General features: G+C 43.5%; 1 protein-coding gene across 1 annotated transcript in view; it reads right to left on the bottom strand.

Annotated features, from left to right (window-relative positions):
- Window positions 1-22,551, bottom strand: part of ADAMTS3 (ADAM metallopeptidase with thrombospondin type 1 motif 3) — a 130,152-nt gene that overhangs the window by 35,306 nt on the left and 72,295 nt on the right. The window contains exon 5 of the mRNA XM_082051279.1: window positions 2,381-2,580. Within this exon, the coding sequence (XP_081907405.1) occupies window positions 2,381-2,580 (200 nt within the window). The remainder of the gene's footprint in view (window positions 1-2,380; window positions 2,581-22,551) is intronic.

Here is a 22,551-nt window from a genome sequence, read left to right as displayed (position 1 = left end):
TTGTGCTCTTAGAAAAGTAAGTTTTTCTTTTAATGGACCTGGCTTAAAACATCTAAAAGCTAACTGGGATCTTACCATGAGACCATACCTGTGGGTACAGTTTGGTCCTGGCCCTTTACTTCCACTCAGCATTGAGGGATCTCATTTGTACCTAAGCAGTAGAGTCTTTCACACACATAGGATTTATGTTGTTGGCAGCACAGCTCCTTACGAAGAGAGAGTCTATTTAGCTGACTGAGGCACTTGCAAAGGGAGCAAAGAGATCTTCTCTAGATATGGCAACATATTTTTAGTCTGAAACAGAAGAGGTAACAATTTTCAGCCTCAGGTCTCCATACCTGAGTAGCCACATGATGCAGTTGTTGCACAGTGTGCACTAAATGGGAGTGTTGCAATAAAGTCACATTGGATCAAAGCTTGGGTCAAAGGGAGAGAGCATGAGGGAGAAGTAACACCTCAATCATTCTAAATGCAGAGTTTCTGTCATTTCTGTGTTACCTGCGTTACACCTGAGGTCTAACAAAAAGGCCTTGTCCCAAGAAGTCTTGGAAACAATGCTGAGTCTTACTACCTGCTTTCCCATCACTTCATGGTGTCACTGATCTCACCTCTTTCATTAACCCACTGGTAGCAGATTTTCCACTGGCCTGATGAGGTGCAAGGGGGTTATTCCTGTCACTCCAGCAATCACCAGTCACCCCCCACATAATTCACATTATAATGAACTAAGTGAAAGGTTGAGCCTCAATTAAGCTCTTCATGTGCTAGTGCCACATGTAGCGTCGCTGCCTGTCACTGCAGGCAAAATGGTATCAAGTTTGGAGCAAGGGAAGGCATTAAGAGCAGGAAAACGCAGACAAAAAGATTAACAGCACAAGCATGTAAACTAACCATAAAAGAAGCACTGAAGGCCAAATGCACCACCTGTTATTCACATTGGACGTCCCTCCTGAAGTGGAATGCTGTGTAGTAAGGGGACCTGAAATGGGGGCTTTGGGATGAGAGGGAGAAGGTGCTTCCAGTACTTTGCAATAATGAAGGGATTGAATTCTCTCAGTCAGGAATGATGGCAGCTGATGTCACACAGAATAAAGGGTTACAAAGATGATTTATAAGCCTATAGAATAACTTTAATTTAATAATTAATTTAATGTAATAATTTTAATAATAATTGAATTAATTTAATAATTTAATTCCAGGAATAAAAAGGTGAGTGTAAAAACAAAACCAAAGGAAAACAAACAAAATTAAAAATACACAACAATCATTTCATCAAACCATTACTAACTGTAAACCTGTTCTCTTAAAATCTGTCCTTGTGATATTGGTTTTATTTCCTGGAAAACTTCATGATCCTCATAGCTTCTAAGATGTATCCCCGCGGTGTAAAGCTCATTTTCACCAGGAGCCACATCAGCCTCACAGTTGCCTTCGAAGAGCTGAATATGATTTTAGGACCACATAAATGTAGGAGTAAAACTAAAACTAGATTCGGTCCTAAAACTACATTCGGCCCTTTGAACGCAACTGTGAGACTGATGTGGCCCGCGATGAAGATGAGGTTGACACCCTTGATGTGTCCATATGGGTCTGATGCTTACATGCATTAAGGCCACACATTGCAAGGCACTATACATCTCCTTTACATTAGTTTCATATATATTTTAAAGATTTTTTTTCTAATATGTGAAAAACAGAAAACATTTAAGCTTGAGCAATTCTAGCATTCAGTGCTGGTATAATACGCGACTTGTAATGTATAGTGTGAACTCTGCCCTTGTGTAACGTGCATTTGCATGGAATCAGATAGTGTGGTTCAAGACTGTATCTTCAAATACAGCACCTAGCCATTGATTTTACAGCCAGAAATGTATATGTAGAGAAAATATACCTGCGAACCCCATAAGACACTCTATGATAAAGTTCTGAGTCTCTGCTCCTTTGCACTTTCTGTGTAAATACAGCTATTGCCACAGCAGTTAAGGAACAGATGCTACTAGCAGGTTTGCTTTCTTTCAAAGAGCTGTTAGGTGTTGAGAACACTTTCTTGCTCTACATGTTTATTCTTTAACCAAGTTCTCCTTCAGAACTGTGTTGTGGGAGAAGTCAGGAATTATTAGAAGTGTTTACATTTTTTTCCCCACTGTTTTTCAACTATTTCCAAATTCTTGGAATTACCCTAGAATGTGCCATAGAAAACTACTGCAAAAAAAGATCCATTTAAAGAAACACCTTAAAAACAAAGAACCATATCCAACAGCAGACAAAATTATCACATTTGTATTTGTCCCAAGCATAGTCTCCTAGATACTCCTGCAAGGGTTCATAAAAGCCTTTCACATTCCAAAACAAGCAGTGCAGCACTATGGAAGATACTCACTATGTTCATTAGGGTGAGGAGGTAGTTTTGAACATGTTCTTTGCCGTGGAATCGGACGACAGAATCATCCACGCCTAGCAGCACCTCAATGTTGTAGTCATCATCTCCCGCATGTCTGCGTTGCCTCAGGGTTTTGTTCAGTTGCTGCTCTATGCTGCTGTACAGGGAACTCAGGTCTCTGAGGCTGCCAAGAAGAGACTCTACAAGAAACAGCAAGACATAAACGTTGTTGCTTTTTCCATGTGAGAGACGGAACCTGACACACCAATGTGATGTTCACAGAGTTCGCTTTATTGTCAGACTGGGCTAGCTTTATAGCAAAGCTGCCCTGTCCACGCACCTTGTAACAATGTGATTGCTTGTAACTCGTGCTATACAATAACGTGATAGGCTGCATGTGCTGTCCACGCGCTCTGCACACGTGTGTCTGGCGATTGCTCATTCATTGTTACCTTCTAATGGTGCTCCTTTCATTTCTTTTGCCTCTGGCTTCACCTCTCAGCCAGGCTGGAGACAACCCCATCCCCCCGGGGCGGGGTGGGGCTCTGCCACTACATCTCCCCCTCTTTTATTTAATATAATATTAATAATATGCCGTATCATGCTTTAAAGACAATGTGAAATAGAGGGTAAGAACGTTAAGGCTAATACAACTACAATTAACAAGAATGGACCTGTTTTCAATATTCCTTTTAACCAAACAAGGCATCCAACCCAAAAACCCAACATCTTCTGTTATTTTCTTGTTCTGCAAATCTTTTTTTATCTTTTAAGTTCAAACAACACATACAATCAAACTCTTCATAACTGTGACCATAGCCAATAACAAAAAATTAATTGCTGCTCTGTTTTACGAAGTGGTATTCTCAACATTGGCTACATCCGTTGCTAAAAGCGATAACACCTCTGAGGTTAAGGGTTGTCATAATTGCAATCAGTTTCTTCTCTGTTAGCTACCCAAGGTCTCGCCCACTTTGCTGGGATCCATGAATTTTTGTGGTTTCCTGTAGAAACATAAGCATATCCCCTTCCCCAGGTTATTAGTGACATAGGACCTTCCCATTGTTGTGTTGTTGGATTAAACACACTAACCTTAGGTACATTTTCAGAAAAATCTTTGACATTTTTGATATGGTGCATAACAACAGGTTCCATTTCAGTTTCACTTTTAGGATTAAGCCAGTTCAGCACATACAATGCCTTCATCAATACCTCTTCTGGGCTCACACCAATTCCCCCTTGTTTTTTCAAAACAGACAAAAGGTTTTTCAGGGTGCGGTGTGCACGCTCAATAATGGCCTGGCCAGTAGAATTATAAGGGACTCCAAACAGGTGTTGTACCTTCCACTACCATTGTCTGTTTTGATCTGTGTAGGGACACCCATGACAGCAAAAGCTTGTAATAAATGACGTTTTACCACTTTTGCATTTGCTGAGATCAAAGCTGTAGCCCACAGCAGTCCTGAACAGGTATTTATGGACACGTGAATGTACTTTTGTCAGCCAAATGGTGAAAATTCAGTAATATCAGTTTGCCATAACTGACCTGGCTGGAAGCCTCGAGGATTTACTCCCTTTTGTTGGAGAGGCACTATGCGGGCACAATCAGGACAAGCTGCAATAATGGATCAAGCTTGTTCCTTGGTAAGTGCAAACTGTTTTCGGAGTGCTGCTGAGGACTGATGAAAGAATTCGTGAGCTTGTCTGGCTTGTTCAAAAGGAGATATATCTGTTACTGCCACAAGTTTGTCTATAATGCTGTTTCCCTCAACTAGACCACCTGGCAGGTTAGAACGGCTTTTTATATGCATTATAAATATTGGCACTGTCCTATAATCTAACACATTCCACAAATCTAACAATGCTTCAAACAACAAGGAATTGGAAACTCGCTGCAAAAGCACTCTATGTATTCTTTGTACAACTCCCACAACATAAAGAGAATCTGCTACCAGATTAATTGGACAGTTATGCCATTTTTGTAATGCCGCTATCACCGCTTGCAACTCTAAAATTTGAACCGATCCTTCAGCTACGACAATCTGTGAATGCCACTGACCATTCTCAAACCATACAAAACCTCCTTTGCGTGAGTGGCTACTCGCATCTGTGCAAATGGTTATGCCATCTAATGGACGCTCACTAACAACTGACATAAGCTCCAAGGGGAGGCTGGTTTTAAATATGGGATGTGGTGGATAATGATTGCCCACCTGCACCGGAATCCAGGCAAGAGCTAAGGCAAGATCGTCGTGTTTGAGAAGGATCTGTTCAAACAAATTGAGAGAAATAGGGATCACAATTTTAGCAACATACAATCCAGACAATGTCAGAAATCGGCTTAGTACTTTCACTATCACTTGGGCAACGGCTTCCCACCTTTTAATGATGTTTTGTTTTTGGCTGTTTAAAAATATCCATTCTAATACTATCAATGGATCCTTTTCTTCCATGCTCCACTGGGCCAAAAGTCCTGCCACCTCCTTATTGGTATTATAGACATAAAGAGTAACAGGCAATTCTGATCTTACCCGCTGAGCAGTATTCTGTGAAATTTTTCTTGCAATCTGCTCAAGCATTTTTTGTGCTTCTGGTGTGAGGCACCGTGGTTCTTGGGGGTCTCATCCCCCGCGGAGGAGACTAAACAACAGTTGCAAATCTGTATTTGTAATTCCCACAACATTTCTTATCCACTGCAAGTCCCCTACCAACTTCATTGCATCATGAAGGGTTGCTACCTTTGCTTTCACAGTAAGCTTCTGAGGTCTAATCATGGCCTGAGTTAGTTCATATCCTAAATATTTCCATGGCACAGTTCGCTGTACCTTTTCTGGTGCCACAACCAGACCCCACTGACCTAATTGCTTTGTCAACTGAATTATTGTATCCTTACTGATTTTCTTTTCATTGCACAAAAGGATATCATCCATATAATGATAAGATGATCATCTGAGGGTGTTGTTGCCTAAATGACTTTAAAGCCAAATCTACATACCATTGGCAAATAGTAGGAGAATTTTTCATTCCCTGAGGTAACACTACCCAATGGTATCTTTTCACGGGAGCTTGATGATTAAGCACTGGAACAGTAAAGGCAAACTTTTCACAATCCTCTAGGTGTAATGGGATCGTGAAAAAAACAATCCTTCAAATCAATGCCAATTATATCCCAGTCTTTTGGAAGCATGGTTGGGGTAGGAAGACCTGGTTGCAGTGCCCCCGTATCTTTCATTACTGCATTAATTGCCCTGAGGTCCTGTAACAAACGTCACTTCCCTGATTTCTTCTGGATAGTAAAACCAGGTGTATTCCACAGGCTGGTGGAAGGGACCAAATGTCCGAGACGGAGTTGCTCTTCAACCAACTCCTCTAAATGTGTGAGCTTTTCTTTTGGTAATGGCCATTGATCCACCCAGACAGGATCATTTGTTTCCCAACTCAGCTTCATACACGGCCGGGTGTCACTTGCTGCAATGGTCATTATCAAAAAGGTGACTGCATGACTGTTCCCCACTGAGACATCACATCCCTTCCTAATAATGCAATTGTCGTACCCACGCCTCTAAGCCCTTGACCTCTTATCTTAACCATGTGTGCTGATGTGGGTAGGAGTGGCCCCCCCTATCCCCACAACCATGGTATTTACTGCTTCTGAAGGCCAACATGGAGGCCAATCAGTGCGAGGGATAATCGTCACATCTGCGCCTGAATCTAAAAGCATTCTTTTTCTCCTAATCTCGCTTCCAGGCCCATATATGGAAACTACCCTAGATGGTTTGTCCAAAGTCAGTTTTTCCATGAAAGCAACCACAGGGGCTCCGGTAGAGCCCAAACCTTTCTGAATCTAAAGCCTTTGGAACACATGCTCTAAAGGGTACCAACTGCGCTATATGGGTTCCCTCTTTAATAGTCACAGGGGTTGTTAAGACTTGCAACATAATGCCTATGGGTCCAACATAATCAGAGTCTATTAATCCTGGCAAAACAAACAACCCCTGTCTTGAAGCAGAAGAACAACCTATTAAAAGTGCACTCAATCCATACCCTAGGGGTCCCGTTACTGTAGATGGAACTATATGTACAGACCGGTCTGGTATTGTGGCGTCTGTTCCCACGGCCAGATCGACGTCTGTGCTTCCTGAGGTTGCTGCGCTGAGCTCGGACAAGCAACCACGGCTGTTCCCCCTCTTGGCTGGTATTGTGGTGTCATCGCGCCCCAGCCCCTGGCACTGGCACTGACCCTCCCATTTCCCGGCAGCGGTGTCCCATCTTTTTAAAATTTTGATCGACACTTCACTGCTTGGTGTCCATACTTATCATACCGACTGCACGTGCCATTGAAGCGTGAATAATTGAGGGGAGCTGGTGACTGACTAGTGCCATCACTAGGTCCCCCTCTCTGAGTGTAATGAGGGCAATTTCTTTTAATATGTCCTGTCTGTCCACAAGTAAAACATGCTAGGCTTCGAGAAGAAGGGCCTTTCATTGCAGACTAAAGTGCTGCAGCCAAGGCCGCAGCATGGGCTCGAGCATGTATTTTTGCCTTTTCTACCTCCTGTTGCATAATCGGTACCCATGTGCAAGCTTCCACCATCTCTGCCAGAGAAGCAGATTTTCACAAGTCGGCTAATATCTGTCGGCATTGGGTGTTTGCATTCATCATGGCATTCATCATCTTTCCCCACAGCAGCTTTTGCCTCTGGAGTCAGGTTAGGAGAAGCATCTGTAGCTTCTTTTAAATGGTCCACAAACTCCATATATGGTTCCCCAGGATCCTGCTTTATTGTAGAATAGGGTGGCACAGGGTTACCTATATTTGGCAATTCTTTCACTGCCACCAGAGCAAGCCCTTGCGTTTGCTGCAAAATCCTCGGATGAAGTGCTGCCTGAGTGGCACCATCCGCATATTGCCCATGACCCAGTAATTGGTCCATGCTAGCTAATTGCAATGGATCATCAGCTGGTAAATGAACATTTTCTAATACTGCCAATTCCACTTTCCCCTGCCACTTGCCCAAGAACAGCAAATACCCCGTTGGGGGAAGCAATAACTCCATCAATGCCTTAATATCTGTTGGAGTCAGTACTTGCCCCTTGAAAAATGAACTGATTAGCTGCATCACAGGCTTATTATCCATACCATATTGCATAACTGCACTTTGCAATTGCTTAACCATTTTCCAATCAAAGGGTGACCACTGTCTTTGTCCTCTGTTATCTATGTGCACTAGCATTGCTGTAATACTAGCAGGTAACATAATCCCTTCAATGGTTGCATCTCTGATTATCCCTTGCCAGCTTTGCCCTGCATTACAAGAATGATCTCGAGGAATATCTCTACCCTGATGCACAGGGGCAGCACCCAAATTATGATTACTATCACTGCTATACAATTCCGTTGTGTTTCCCTGTGGATCAGTCGACACATATTTGCAAACCGATCTGCTAACTCAAGTCTCCAGCCCTTTTCCATATCGCGATCTCAAATATTCATCTGCTTCTCTTACAGACCACATCCCATCTTCAACACATTTGCTAGCCCATTTTTGTATTCGCTCCCTTTTAATACGGAGCTCCTCAGGAGTGAGGTCTAATTCCGCCCCCTCCCTTTCCTGTTTTCCCTGTTTTTCACATTCCCTGCCAACTGCTTCCAACCCGTTCTTAATTGCATCTGATGCCTTTTTATATGCTATTAATTGTGAAGTTTTACTGTTACCGCCATCTAGTCGTTTCATAAGTTTTAGAACTTCTTGCATCTGGCTCTCCTGCCATCTCAGTAAGTCCTTCAGGCTCTGCACGTGGCTGTCCTCCTGGAAGTCAGGGCGATTCTGCAGTGCTCCATCCTGGTGCTCCATCAGGTCCTCTGGCAAAGGCACATCAGCTGGATTAACTTGTCCTGGCTTGTTGAAACTTGCTGGTTGCTGCCATTCGTCGTCGGAGGCAGGCAATGGCTCAAAGGGTGCAGAGGGTATAATTTGCTCTCCGCTCCAGAACTCCAGATCTGATATGGGACATACCAGCAGTATTGATTTTTTGGAGTTCTCAGAGCGGGGGCGGCTCGCGGCGGGTGGCTCCGAGGGGACGGCACACAGCTCCAGCTCCTCTGAGATTTCCTGCATCAGCTGCCTGACCTCCCACCACGGTACGGTGAGGTCGCAAGCCTCATGGCTCCCCCTCGTGACCGCTTCCCATAGTTCAGTCCCTATGTCCTCCCATGTACTGGGAGAAAAAAATTCGTCCGTCGATCGGACACACTCCTTCCGCTGGGCGAATAGTAGAAGATGCTCCACTGCGTCTTTTTCCAAAAATCTTCCTGTTCATGCAGCCAGCTCCAGAATACTTTTCACTATTGTTTTTTCTTCCGCGGATGCCGCGTTTCCCATGCCACCTGCTTCCCCGTAGGCCTACTTTCCACTTTTCTTCGAGCGCAGGGCTAACTTCGCCCTCCAGGTGGCTTTTTTTCCTTGCGTCTTCAGTTCCAAGGATATTGCTTCGATACGAAGTATCACGTTGGGGTCACCAAAATGTTGCTTTTTCCATGTGAGAGACGGAACCTGACACACCAATGTGATGTTCACAGAGTTTGCTTTATTGTCGGACCGGGCTAGCTTTATAGCAAAGCTGCCCTGTCCACGCACCTTGTAACAATGTGATTGCTTGTAACTCGTGCTATACAATAACATGATAGGCTGCATGAACTGTCCAAGCGCTCTGCACACGTGTGTCCGGCGATTGCTCATTCATTGTTACCTTCTAATGGTGCTCCTTTCGTTTCTTTTGTCTCTGGCTTCACCTCTCAGCCAGGCTGGAGACAACCCCATCCCCCCGGGGTGGGGTGGAGCTCTGCCACTACAAAACATCTACTCCAGTTCCATTTCAGAAACATCCTCCTGCACAACATCCTCACCTGTCCCATCACCACTTCTTATGGATAAAATAGATCAGGAATCGGGAATTCTGAAGAAGTTATTCCAGTGGTGTAGGGGTGGGGGAAATCACTAGACATCCAATTAAAAAAATTTATGAAAACATATGGTTCTATGATTTATCACACAGCTGTTATTTCAAGCATAACATTGATCCCCAGGGAGATTTAGACTACATACTTCACTTGCTAATCCAGAACTTGCCCCCTCCTTTTTTTGCAACACATCAGGCATGTGTTCTAGAGTGCCATAGCATTCACTGGGGCTGCAGTGCAATGCTTAACCTCTGGCTTTAGTGCTCAAAAGTCATGTGGTCAGACCCAATTGACATTGAAAACATGGCAAATAGCAGTATTGTGTGTTTCCCCCTCATACCTCATCACTGGAACAGCTACGCTAGAATTTCTGACTATTTTGCAGTATAAAGCAAAAGATCATAATGAATTTTTGACAGGAAAAAATGCAATAGCTGTAGGCTGTTTAGTTCATCCCAGCACACCAAGAGGCTCTAAGCAGTGAACAATAGTGAAGAGACTTGTGAACATCTGAGCATGTAAATCATGCGCTGCATATTGCAGTTCTCACTAGGAACTGGGCTGGTCTTGAGTCTCCGGCTCTGTAACAGGAAGTCATGGAACAGCCCCATTCCCCTACTCTACCATTTAGAAGAAAGAAACGATAGAGCCCTTAAATACACAGGGATCTACCTGCTCTATGAACCCTGCAAAAGCAACCAGCATCCAACAGATAGAAAGGAGAGGATGGTCCTGCCTTCCACTCCCATCGTATTGCAACGAGGCATTTCCCCAAATGATGGCACAACTTTCAAGCCCTTTTTATCTATATGAGTTGATGGAAGTCAAGGTTGCATGTAGGATATGAGGAAGGGTTTGACCTCGATGAGACAGGCCTGTGCCCTTGAGAAGTGGAATGAGCAAGCTTTGAGAAAACAACAGCAAGAAACAGGATGTGGTTCCAGAGTTGCAGCACTGCATGGACAAAGGACTTTAACCAATACAGTGATAGAAGAATACATGATTACAAGGCTTCACCCTATCAGCATAGTGCTGACAGTGCATGGACAGCAGAAAGAGCTATAAAGCATAGTAGTTTGTGTAAATAAAGGTCTTTGGTCTGTGCCCTGCTAGAGTCCGTGTCTTCATCCTCCACAGTTGCAAGTACACAAACTGGCCCTTTGCATGTTTTCAGGCAAGACTCCCGGTAAAACGGATGCAAGATTTGCTTGTGGAAGGACAGTGGGACCAGGGCCAATGTTGCAAAATGTGCTGGTTGGCCATGCTGTGATTCATCTTGAGCAGATTCAACTACTGAATTAATTATCCGGGAAGCCTCTCCCTCCTTGGTGTCAAAGTGGTTCACAGCAACTCATAAATAACTCTCCCCAAACCCCACATCAAATGGCAAGGTTGTCCCCGGTTGTTTTCAGAAGCTCAACCTGTGACTGTGTGTGATAGACCAGATCTGTAAACAGCTTTACAGTTCAACCGCAAGTCCTCTCACTCTCAAGAATGAGAGCCCTGTGACAGCACACAAGTGGGAAATTCATAGACAAGCTTCAGTGCTAAAAATTGCTGCAGCTGGCAAAGCTGCCAAGTGTGGTGTCCAATGGAAATACACCACTAATGTCATCGCATCACTGTGCCTGGCATGAATGGAATAGCTTCAGATCACTTCAGAAAGAACCAACACTTGCAGCACCTTTGGTTTGGCTGTCACTTCCCTTCTTAAACTGATGGTTCTATACTTCAACAGAAGAGGAGAATCTCTTTTTTGTGGGTACGTGAGCAGGCAGGGGGAGTCAGAAAGGTGGGGTTTTTTTCACCCTTCTCTAATACGTAGCCACTTTCTGCACATAGAGGGTATTCTCAATATACCAATATTTTCCATGCACGCACCCACAGAATATTTTTCAAGTGTGCAATCCCACCAAAGCAAGAAAAAATACCTCACTCTAGGAAGAAATACAATGACCATTTTTGGCCAAGATGGGAAAAAAAGGAAATGCAGTACTGGAAATGTTTTCAAGCATTGAGCCTCCCACCTCCTGAAATGTAACTTGTATGCTTCTTTCCACAGAAACCCCAAACCTCCCCCTGACTGGGTTCCATGGTAAAAACCCAACCATTACACGCCCTGGAATGCAGCATATTCCAGGAATTGTAACACAGCTTTTCAGATATTAAGCAGGACTTACTCTAGCTACAGTTTTCTGGTGCTGTTTTTAAATTTTTTTTTGTCTGCCATGCTTGGCACTGCATAAGTATTGTTTACATCTGGTCTGTGCATCACATTGCTTCAAATGAGACTAACTAATGACAAAGCCAAACCCTGTGTTTACTGTGCAGTTGTAGTGAAAGCTGTCTTCTATCTCCTTTCTGTGCTGAGAGCTTCCCAGCTTTGGAAGGGTGAGCTTTTCAGAATGCCACAACCCCTATGATTTAGAGTTCTTACAAAAATTTTAATGTAAATGCCATTATGGATGCTGCAGCAGGAAGAGACATTATGGAACAATCTCAGTGGAGAGCTATTTACTGCAGTATTTACTACAGCCAGTGTAGACATCAGCATTCCCCATTTAGTTCCTTCAGTAGGTGCTTACAGGTACTAAAAATAGAAGGGCAGAGTTCAGTCTGAAAGCTTTCTGCACAAAATTTTTGCTAACGCAGAAATAAAAGACTATTGGTTGTGCTTAGCAAGACTTTCATAGACATTCTGGATTTCAATAAATAACAAACACAACCATCCTTTTCCTTCTTACCCTCCCTCTCAACAAAACCAAGAGATATGCACATTGCTTTCTTCAGTTCAAATTCTGCACTTGTATACCTCTGCACAAGCCTGCTGAACTTCAGGGACAGACAGACATCTGCAGTACTAGTAAATATGTGTTACTTATTGGTACTACCACACACTGTTGGAGCTCAGGACACAAAACACAGCTAAACCTTTAGTGGTCATTAGGCAATGGTTAAGTAACACATGTGCCGTGACTTCCCCAGGTACGATTACAGGCTTTGCATGTAATGGACTATAAAGAAAACCGGCGTTCAAAGAAAAATGCATCATAAACTTTGCATGTTAATCCAAGGCTTCGGAAAAACTGAGGTGCCTGAGGCTAAGCATCAGCACTGCAGGGAACATATCATCTGCAAATAACTAAATCCAGGGGTGGTTTCAGCACTAAGATGAACAATTTACATGTAGGCAGCCCTGTAGACTTGCCAGCTGAATGCCACAGGAGTGCTTTTGGTCACCTCCTTGGCCTGCAGGTGGGAGCTGCTCTCAGCAGGTCATGGAGAAATCTGAATGGAGAAATAAAACTCTGCTCTAGAGCACAGACGAGGTAATTCAGACACAAGTAAAAGTTGGAGAATGGACACCCTTCTTGTAAGTAGGAAGAGAACAGAGTAATGCTTACTGAAGCGAATTATTTAGATTAATCATTAGAAGACAAATGTTCTTTGCAAGTTAATCTACAAAGCCTAGCAGGCAGCTTTGACTACATTGTCTAACACAGTAAAGAGAGACAGCTGTTGCTGAATGGCAGTATTCTCTGTTACGTGCAGAGAAAACTAGTCTGCTCGCGGATTTGTGCTAGACAGGCTAATCCTTCCTCATCTCATTCCGGAATTAGCTGGTTCACTATCTCTTCCTTATTTTATTTTGCTAGTCCCCTGCACCTTTTACACCACAGTTTTACCTATCCGAAAAAAGATTAGTCCATGCTCTTTCACCAAGTGAAATGGTTACGCAAACATTTGGGTAGCAAACCAAAACATACAGCATTGCATGCACATGTGCAGGTATGTATTTTATTTTTTCCACAGCACACATCAGAGCTTGTCTACCATGTATCATCTAGCAAAAAGGAGGAGAACAAAGAATGACACCTTCCCCCAGCCCAGCTGGGGGTCCTCAGCCAAGAAAAAGCAGGAGGAGTTTTGTGCATGCAGCAAAGGAAGTAGTGGAAATTGAACAGATGCACCAGAAGGAAAACTCCCTCACATGCTTTGTCATTGCATTTTGTTGAAAACTCACCTCTAGAGACTTGGAACCATGCTGCTGGAATCAGATGGTAAGTTTCTGTCAAGCACAAATACATCTATAGAGCCTCTCTGTGAACCCAGATGTATGTATTCTAAAAGCCATAACCCTTTGCAGACCAGTAAAGTCTGCTTCCCTTCTAAATCCTTTTTCTGAAACACTGAATTTTTAACATAAACACATAAAAAATTGGGCATAATTGTGCACCTCCTAAATGCTTTCCTGTACTTAAAAAAACCCCAACAAACTAGATATTCTGGGTTACAGAATATATCTTTCTATTTAGAGTGTAACTTTAAAATAATTAAATTATAGCTCTTTCCCTACTATTAAATAAAGCTGTGATCTGCCCAAGTCTAATTTAATGAACAGTGTCGTCAGTCAAACCTCTGTACACCTAAAGAGAACCCTAAGTGTTTCTCACATGGAAGATTCTTACAAACTTATATTGTAAAATATGTGGGTGAATTTTGTGATACTTGCACTGCCTTGCAATTCCATTGATATCAGCAGCATTCCTTATATATATCTATGAATGTGTGTTCCTCATATCTGCTTACTTGCTTAAGGAATAACAGGATACGTCTGGATGTTGCATCTTCTTCAGACACATTTCACGCACTGAAACTGAGCTGAGTGCGATGTACTGACACTTTTCTCCTTTGGAGGTAGCTGAGGCTGGTGAGGGAAGGTAGGAAGTGCTCTGCAGCAGGAGGAATGGGTTTATCTTCAGGATCAGGTGGCTACAGAGCAGTGCCTTGCTTAGTCCCTGACTGCTTCTCCTGTGCCTGAGAAATCTCAGCAAAGAGGAGAACACATAGACTCTGAGATTTCCATCTGTAAGTATGAGACAGAGATTAATGCACTGTAACCATAAACCTGCCCATTGACAAGGTACTCCTTTACTCAAAGTCATGACATGCACTGCAGAGCGAGGTGATACCCGTCCAGGAGACCAGAGTCGCAGACAAGTGATATGCCTTCATCTGATCTGCTGAATCAATACAACAGCTGCTGCTGTGCTGGTGCCCTTCAGATGTGCCTCATGCTCCACTCCCAAATGCTGACCAGCTATCTGGACAGAAGCCTGGCTCACCTATACTTGTCTCCTGAGAAAAAGAACGAACTGGGAAGGAGGAGTCGTATTTCAGGAGGGAACTCAAGTGCAAGCATGAAAACTGATCAGCAGAGATCAGATCTGTGGAGAGAAACGAAGCATGAGCGGAGACAGAATGGAAAGACTGGGGGGTTGCAAGCACGGAAGTGAAGTTCTGAGCCTGGTGAAGAGCCAGTAGCGGTGCCGGAAAAGGACAGCTGTATGTCAGGGTGTGCTGCGAAAACCACCTGCGAGGCAGATGTGAGCCTGGGTGTGTGAGCTGATCATCAGTTGTGAGAGCTACGGCTGCATCACTGCACTGACCTGCTGCTGCACAACAGCCATGCAGGCCACGCATTGCAACTCTCTCGGAGTATGTCACAGAGTCAGCCATAAAATAGTGTTTCTTTTTGGTAAAAGGTTATGACCCACTGACAGATGTAAGAGAAGCAAGCGCTCAGTTGCCTAATTGAGCCTTTTCCTGAAAATACAGCTGGCAGCAGTGTCTAGGGAGGCTCCACAAACTTCACTAATTCAAAATTAAAGAATCAATTTGGAACAAAATGAGATCAATGTATATCCCTTCTTAATGAGCGTGGTATTGTATAAAATGTCCCCAAGGACAGCTGCATCCTGTAGCAACTAAAAATTCCATCAGGCCATTTTCAAAAAAAGGAAACTAGGCCAACTCATCATTTAACTTCTGAAGTTGCACTGAACAGCCCTTGCACAATAAACCAGTGGATAAATGAGTTTCCACAATTGCTTTCTCTCCTAGTTGTAGTTCTTTGAAGCTCTGTATTTCCTGTAGCTCTCAAAAGCAGTGTTAGCAGGGTAGAGACAGGCATTCTCAATAAGTTTTATCTGCCCCTTTCCTCAGTCTTAGTGCTCAGATCTTTCAGGCTGCTTGAGAGCTTAGTCAATTATTTATTTATCTTTGTTGAAATTCTGTGCATTTCCATCCAGGACAGCAACAAGAGAAATTACTGGACACAAAAAATGAGCTGCAAGCTCCTCTCGTAAACAAATCAAAGAAAGGTATGGAGAAAAGGATGGCTCACTTAGAAAAGGCAGCTGATCACAGAATCGCAGAATCATAGAATATTAGGGATTGGAAAGGACCTCAAAAGAACACCTAGTGCAATCCCCCCTGCCAGAGCAGGAACACCTAGATGAGGTTACACAGAAATGTGTCCAGTTGGGTTTTGAATGTCTCCAGAGAAGTAGACTCCACAGCCTCCCTGCACAGCCTGTTCCAGTGCTCTGTCACCCTCACCGTGAAGCAGTTTCTTCTCATATTTAAGGGGAACCTCCTGTGTTCCAGTATGGACCCATTGCCCCTTGTCTTATCATTGGCTGTCACAGAGAAGAGCCTGGCTCCATCCTCGTGACACTCACCCTTTATATATTTATAAACATTGAGGTCACACCTCTCTCCTCCAAGCTAAAGAGACCCAGCTCCTTCAGCCTTTCCTCACAAGGGAGATGCTCCACTCCCTTAATCATGTTTGTGGCTCTGTGCTGGACTCTCTCCAGCAGTTCCCCGTCATTCTTGAACTGCGGGGCCCAGAACTGGACACAATATTCCAGATGCGGTCTCACCAGGGCAGAGTAGAGGGGGAGGAGAACCTCTCTGGACCTACTAACCACCCCCCTTCTAATACACCCCAGGGCACCATTTGCCTTATTGGCTGTAAGGGCACAGTGCTGGCTCATGGTCATCCTGCTGTCCACCAAGACCCCCAGGTCCCTTTCCCCTATACTGCTCTCCAACAGGTCGTTCCCCAACTTATACTGGTTCCTGGAGTTGTTCTTGCCCAAATGCAAGACTCTATATGTGCCCTTGTTATATTTCATTAAATTTTTCCCTGCCCAGCTCTCCAGCCTGTCCAGGTCTCCCTGCATGGCAACACAGCCTTCTGGCATGTCAACCACTCTGCCCAGTTTGGTGTCATCAGCAAACCTGCTGACAGTGCACTCTATTCCCTCATCCAAGTTGTTGATGAATGTATTTAATAGTACTGGTCCCAGTACCGACCTTTCAGGCACTCCACTGGATACAGGCCTCCACCTATGCCCCATTGACCACAGCTCTCTGGCTTCTTCAGCCCTTTACAGTCCACCTCGCTACCGGATCGTCCAGTCCACGCTTCCTCAGTTTAGCTGCGAGGATGCTGTGGGAGACTGTGTTAAATGCTTTACTGAAATCAAGATAGACCACATCCACTGCTTTACCATCATCTATTCACCTGGTTATGTCCTCATAAAAGTCTATGAGGTTGGTTAAGCATGACTTCCCCTTGGTGAAGCCATGTTGACTGCCCGTAATGACCCTCTTATCCTTGATATGCCTTGAGACAGTGCCAAGGATAAATTGTCCCATCACCTTTCCAGGGATGGAGGTGAGGCTGACTGATCTGTAGTTACCTGGGTTTTCCTTCCTGCCCTTTTTGAAGAGTGGAGTGACATTTGCTTTCCTCCAATCTTCAGGCACCTCTCTGATTTCCCATGACTTAGCAAAGATAATGGAGAGTGGCCTAGCAATGACTTCAGCCAGCTCCCTCAGAACCCACAGGTGCATCCCATCTGGACCCATGGATTTATGGATGTCCAGATTGCTTAATTGGTCCCTAACCCAGTCCTCATCAACCAAGGCAGACTCCTCCATGGTCCTGACTTCCTCTGGGGCCTCAGGGGTATGGGACTCCTCATGACAGCATCTGGCAGTGTAGACAGAGACATCATTTTAAAAAGATCTCCCCTTCCCACACCAAACACCTATACTGAGACTTGCAATCTTTACTCTTGAGATTCAGTTCCTTAATTTTGTTATTGTTTTTGATGGAATGTGTATGCAAGTTTGTTGTTACTCTTTGCTTAACCGTTGCCAAAATTTCTACTTGTTTGGTTTTGGTGGCCGAGTGAAAGGCAGAGTTTGTATCTGAAGTAACTGTAACCAAGCAAGTTGACTATAAAATACATGGCTTTTCTATATCACACAATCACAGAATAGTTAGGGCTGGAAGAGACCTCTGGAGATCATCTAGTCCAAGCCATCTGCCTAAGTAGGTACATCTAAAGTAGACTGCACAGGAATGTGTCCAGGAAGGTCTTGAATGTCTCCAGAGAAGGAGACTCCACAGCCTCCCTAGGCAGCCTGTTCTGGTGCTCTGTCACCCTCAAAGTAAAGAAGTTTTCCCCATATTCAGATGGAACCTCCTATGCTTCAGTCTGTGCCCGTTACCTGTCATCCTATCATTGGGCACCACTGAAAGGAGTTTGGTTCCATTTTGACACCCACCCTTCAGGTATTTATAAACATTGATGAGATCCCCTCTCAACCTTTTCCAGGCTGAACAGACCCAGTGGTCTCAGTCTCTCCTCCTACGAAAGGTGCTCTAGGCCCCTAATCATCTTCATAGCCCACTGCTGGACTCACTCCAGTAACTCCTTGTCCTTCTTAAACTCGTGAGCGCAGAACTGGACACAGTACTCCAGATGTGGGCTCACCAGGGCAGAGTCGGGGGGAAGACAACCTCCTTCGACTGGTCACACTCTTAATGCATCCGAGGATACTACTGGCCTTCTTCACCATAAGGGCACATTGTTGACTAATAGTCAACCTGTTGTCAACCAGAACTCCCAAGTCCTTCTCTCCAGAATTGCTTTCCAGCAGGTCCACACCTAACCTGTACTGGTGCCTGGGGTTATTCCTCCCCAGGTGTAGGACCCTACATTTGCCCTTGTTAAACTTCATGAGGTTCTTCCATGCCCAGTCCTCCAGCCTGTCCAGGTCTCGCTGAATGGCAGCACAGCCTTCTGGTGTGTCAGTCCTTCCTCCCAGTTTGGTATCATCAGCAAACTTGCTAAGGGTGCACTCAGTCTCTTCATCCAGGTCATTGATGAACAGGCTGAACAGGACTGGACCTAACACTGACCCCCGGGGAACCCCACTAACTACAGGCTTCCAAACAGACTCTGCAGCATTGATCACAGCCCTTCGAGCTCTCCCATCCGGCTAGTTCATGACCAATCTCACCATGCATTCATACAGCTCACACTTCCTGAACTTGCCTATGAGCAAGTTGTGAGAGACTCTGTCAAAAGCCTTGCTGAAGTCAAGGTAGAAAATGTCCACTGCTCTTCCCTCATCTCCCAGCCAGTCATGCCATCATAGAACACTATTCAGGTTGGTCAAACATTCTTTTCTGCATGTAAAGAGCTCTATCCACTAAGTGCTTCCAGAACCCTGTGCATACCCTACAGGGTGTCTCTCTGGGATATTTCACAATAAATAAATATTATCTATGAAATTTTGGTAACACAAACAAAGCCAGTTCTTTTTCTGCAGCAACGTAGGGCAATTACACAGAGGAGAGAATCAGATTGAACATTTCCCTCAAGGAAGACATAATGATCACATGAACATTAATAAAAACCAGAACAAACCACAAGCCATTCCTGTTCTTCTTCAAAGACTACAGTATGTTTGTTGGCAAAAGCCTGGAAGATGTAGCAGAAAATCAAGATACCAGAAAGTTACCTGGGTGTGACTGCCAGTTATGCTGCTCTCTCCGCTTACCCAACAAAATCAATGGGAAACTGGTATCACAGTCAGCCAGCTCTGAACCACACTGTTCCGGCAGGTTTTCAAAAGCATCCAAAACAATTCACAATGGGAGCTAAGTATTCGGCTTGCTCTGGAAAGCCCCACTGGAATTAACATGAAGTGCTAGTAATTGCTAGGGATCCTCACAGCTAAGGAAGAGCATGGGTGAGATCTCAATCTCTCCTACTTTACAGAGGTCCTCTCAGCACCATGTTTCAAATGTGGGTGGAAAAGAGACAGATGTCCCATGGTAAATACAGCTCTGGGTCTTTAAATGTGTAATTCCTCCAGGCCTCTTGGCTGAAATAACATTAAATTCAGAATTGAAATAAAAAAACAGGGAAAACCATACAGCTCCCACTGAAGTAAATGACGCCGGGAATAGTGTCTGTTGTGCATTTGTTCCCATTTTTTTTCCCTTGGGTTATATCTAAGTGAACTGTTGTGGATGAAGTTTCTCACTGGTGCAGACCATGAGCTTTCAGAACACTCTGAAAGGAATTACATGGCTGCTGTCCATAACAGAGAGGGGAAGACAGGTCACATCCTCACCGAGCCAAACCTACACTGTAACAGTAACAAAAATACAGAATTTCAGAGAGAAGGAAGGGCTTCCATCACTTGAACATGCAGTGTAGTTTATAACCAGTTTTAGATTAAATAGAGAATGTACTTCAATTTGTAGTTTAAAAAATACAACTGTCTTAAAAAGAATATGAACTTATTTGCATGCCAAAACCTAACTTAGCCAAAGGGTAGTGTAAATATGTTTACAGAAAATAATCTTCACCTGAGAGCAGCCAAAAGGGCTGCAGAAAGGCCAAAATAAGAAGCTTGTCACACAGCACAAACATATAAGTAGTCTGAAAATACTGAAAACATAAAGAAACGTGCTGTCACTTCACAGACTAAATAATACAACGTTTGAAATACTAATTTAAGATGTTTTGGAGTTAAAGCATTAGGAAGAAAAAGTCAACATGAATTAAGTTGCCCAAGAGATGCCAAGAAACAAAGGCCCAGAAAAGCAAAATTAGAGACATGAACACACATGAGGTGTTCTTTCTGCTGTGCAGATAGAAGTGCTGTTGTGCCTATGAAAGTCTAAGGAGATGGCAAGGCAAGGTTTGTTGGGAGATGTCACATCCTGTAAGGCCAACTAGCAGAACTGGAAATACCAACAGCCTTGCAAGCACACAAGCTGCCCTTTTGACACAGAAACAACAAACCTTTAAGAGAAGTACAAGCTGAAAACAACCGTTCTGAGTTTGATTAGACACCATTTAGGTTATATGACCAGAAATGGAATGGCTATCTGTGGATCAGAGGAGGCATCAGCAGAGGACAGAGAAGCCAGAGCATTTCCTATGGGAAATGGAGTGAAAGGCAATTTTAGAACTTCTAGGACACTGAGGATTTGGGGCGGTGGTGGTATGTGTTTAATATGTACCATTGAACCACTATTGCATTGAGTGCTTGAGTTTTTTACCTTGTAAGATTATGAACATCTATTTTCCAGGTTTGTTTTTTTTTTTTTTTTTTTTGAAAGTCTCCCTTGAAGACCAGGGATATGACATCAGAGAAGGAATGAAGATTTTTGGAGAAATATGCTCCCGCCTCCCCTCAATGTTCCTGTTCTTCATCAGCTGTCATCAGTTGTTCCAAGTTGGTACTGATTATTTAGAGGGTGCTTGTCTAGTGTAACAGATGGGCTAAGGAGGAAGCAGCAAATGTGACCAGAGACAGTCATGTGAAGAGTGACTTGTTGTTAAAGCTGTGATAATGCAGCCAAGAGAGTGTAGGAGAAGCCTGGGAAGAAACACCATTGAAATGGAAGAAGCACCTCCCAGCCTACAGCAGGACTGCCTGCATTTGCAAGGTAATGCTGATACTGGCCTGATGAAATATTCTATGAAATAAAAATAGTAGCCACAACTCCACAGTAGCTTAGCCACACTAGAGGAATTAAGAGAGAAGAAAAAATTCTTGTGACTTCATATGTAGTCTGGATATCTTTCACCTTTCTGAGATGATTAAGTGAATTACAGCTTAGAGTATTAGCTCTGTTTACGTTTTCTTCAGTGGGACCCTTAAGAGTGACAATGGCTGGTAGAATTATGTACAAACAAAGAGTAAAGCAAAGGTCTGAATCTCTGGGTTGCATGATTATTCATTAAATGCATGAACTTGATGGGTCACAAACACAAACATTATCTTCATTGTTAGTCTTAAAAGAGAAAATATTTTGTAGTGCTGACTGCTTTCATAAAATATTTGCTTCTCTGGTACCTTAATCAATTCCAGCTGCAGAATAATTTTCAGAAGGATGGAAGATTTCCTGCACTCTATTCCTTGTTGGCTCTGCAGAGCCAGCTTTGCTCTGACATAACGGGAAGTACTCTTCACTTCCATGCATTGTCAAGCAAAAACATTTCTTTGCACTCATTTACATGATGGACTGATGTCAGCAGCACACTTAGGAAGTCACACAGGACAACTAAAGGCATAATTCTGTATATATTTGAGTAGGGTTAGACCTGATTGAGATAAACTTTTTCAAAGGAAAAGGCTAGGACTTCAACACATAATTTTGTTGTCATCACTTCCCTACCTGGCATGAGGGTTTTCTAGAAATGTAGGTCATCCTTACCTGGCAGCAAACATACACAAAACAAATCCAGAACTTACATAGGATTAAGGAAACTATAATTAAATGTCTCTGAATGTGGACCAACTTTTAACTATTCTTTTTACATCCTATGACCAGAAACTGGTAATAGAAAAAACAAAAGAGCAACATCAGTTCTCAATGCTGGAAAGTGTGACCTTGCTAGACAGACTCTTATAATTGACACACTAACAGTATAATTAGTTCCCACTGCAACAGTTCTGCATTCCGTTGATTCACAGCGGAAGTAATTTTAGATTTGTCTATAAACTTGTCATGCTCTAGGTCTTAGAAAGCATGCCAGATATGTTTCTGGGAGTGGAAATGTCACTGTGAAGTTCTAGCACATATAATCATACACTTGCGCTAAGGTAAGCAGCTAGAAAACATACTTGGGTGAGGGGTGTTAGCAGGCACAGCACTATTGTAAATAATTGGATATCAAAGTTAGTGAATAAATCTATAGCCTTTAACTTCCAGAGCCAGAATGAGTCTGGTTCATGTAAAGCTAGCAGGAGGCATACGACTGAGGCATGCCAACTTTCAAGACCAGAGTTGTTTTTAGGAAAGAATGAAGCCCGCAACATGGACCAGATCTACGCCAAAGAATGCCTATGACGTAATTTCTCAAAAGATCTTCCTTCCATAGTTCTGACACCGTATGAACTAGTTTGGTATTTACACATGCTGGGAACTCCTTCAATACATTTTATATCTCTAAGTAAAAACAGCTGTCACCACTGTGCTGTAAGAAATACTGCAAAGACTCATACAAGGCACTTGTCAGGTTCTCAGACAGACTTGCAT

This window comes from Streptopelia decaocto (genome assembly GCF_964273445.1).
Source record: "Streptopelia decaocto genome assembly, chromosome: 4".
Taxonomy (NCBI): Eukaryota; Metazoa; Chordata; class Aves; order Columbiformes; family Columbidae; genus Streptopelia; species Streptopelia decaocto.
Note: the sequence above shows the minus strand (reverse complement) of the source record. Positions and strands in the feature narration are given on the sequence as shown.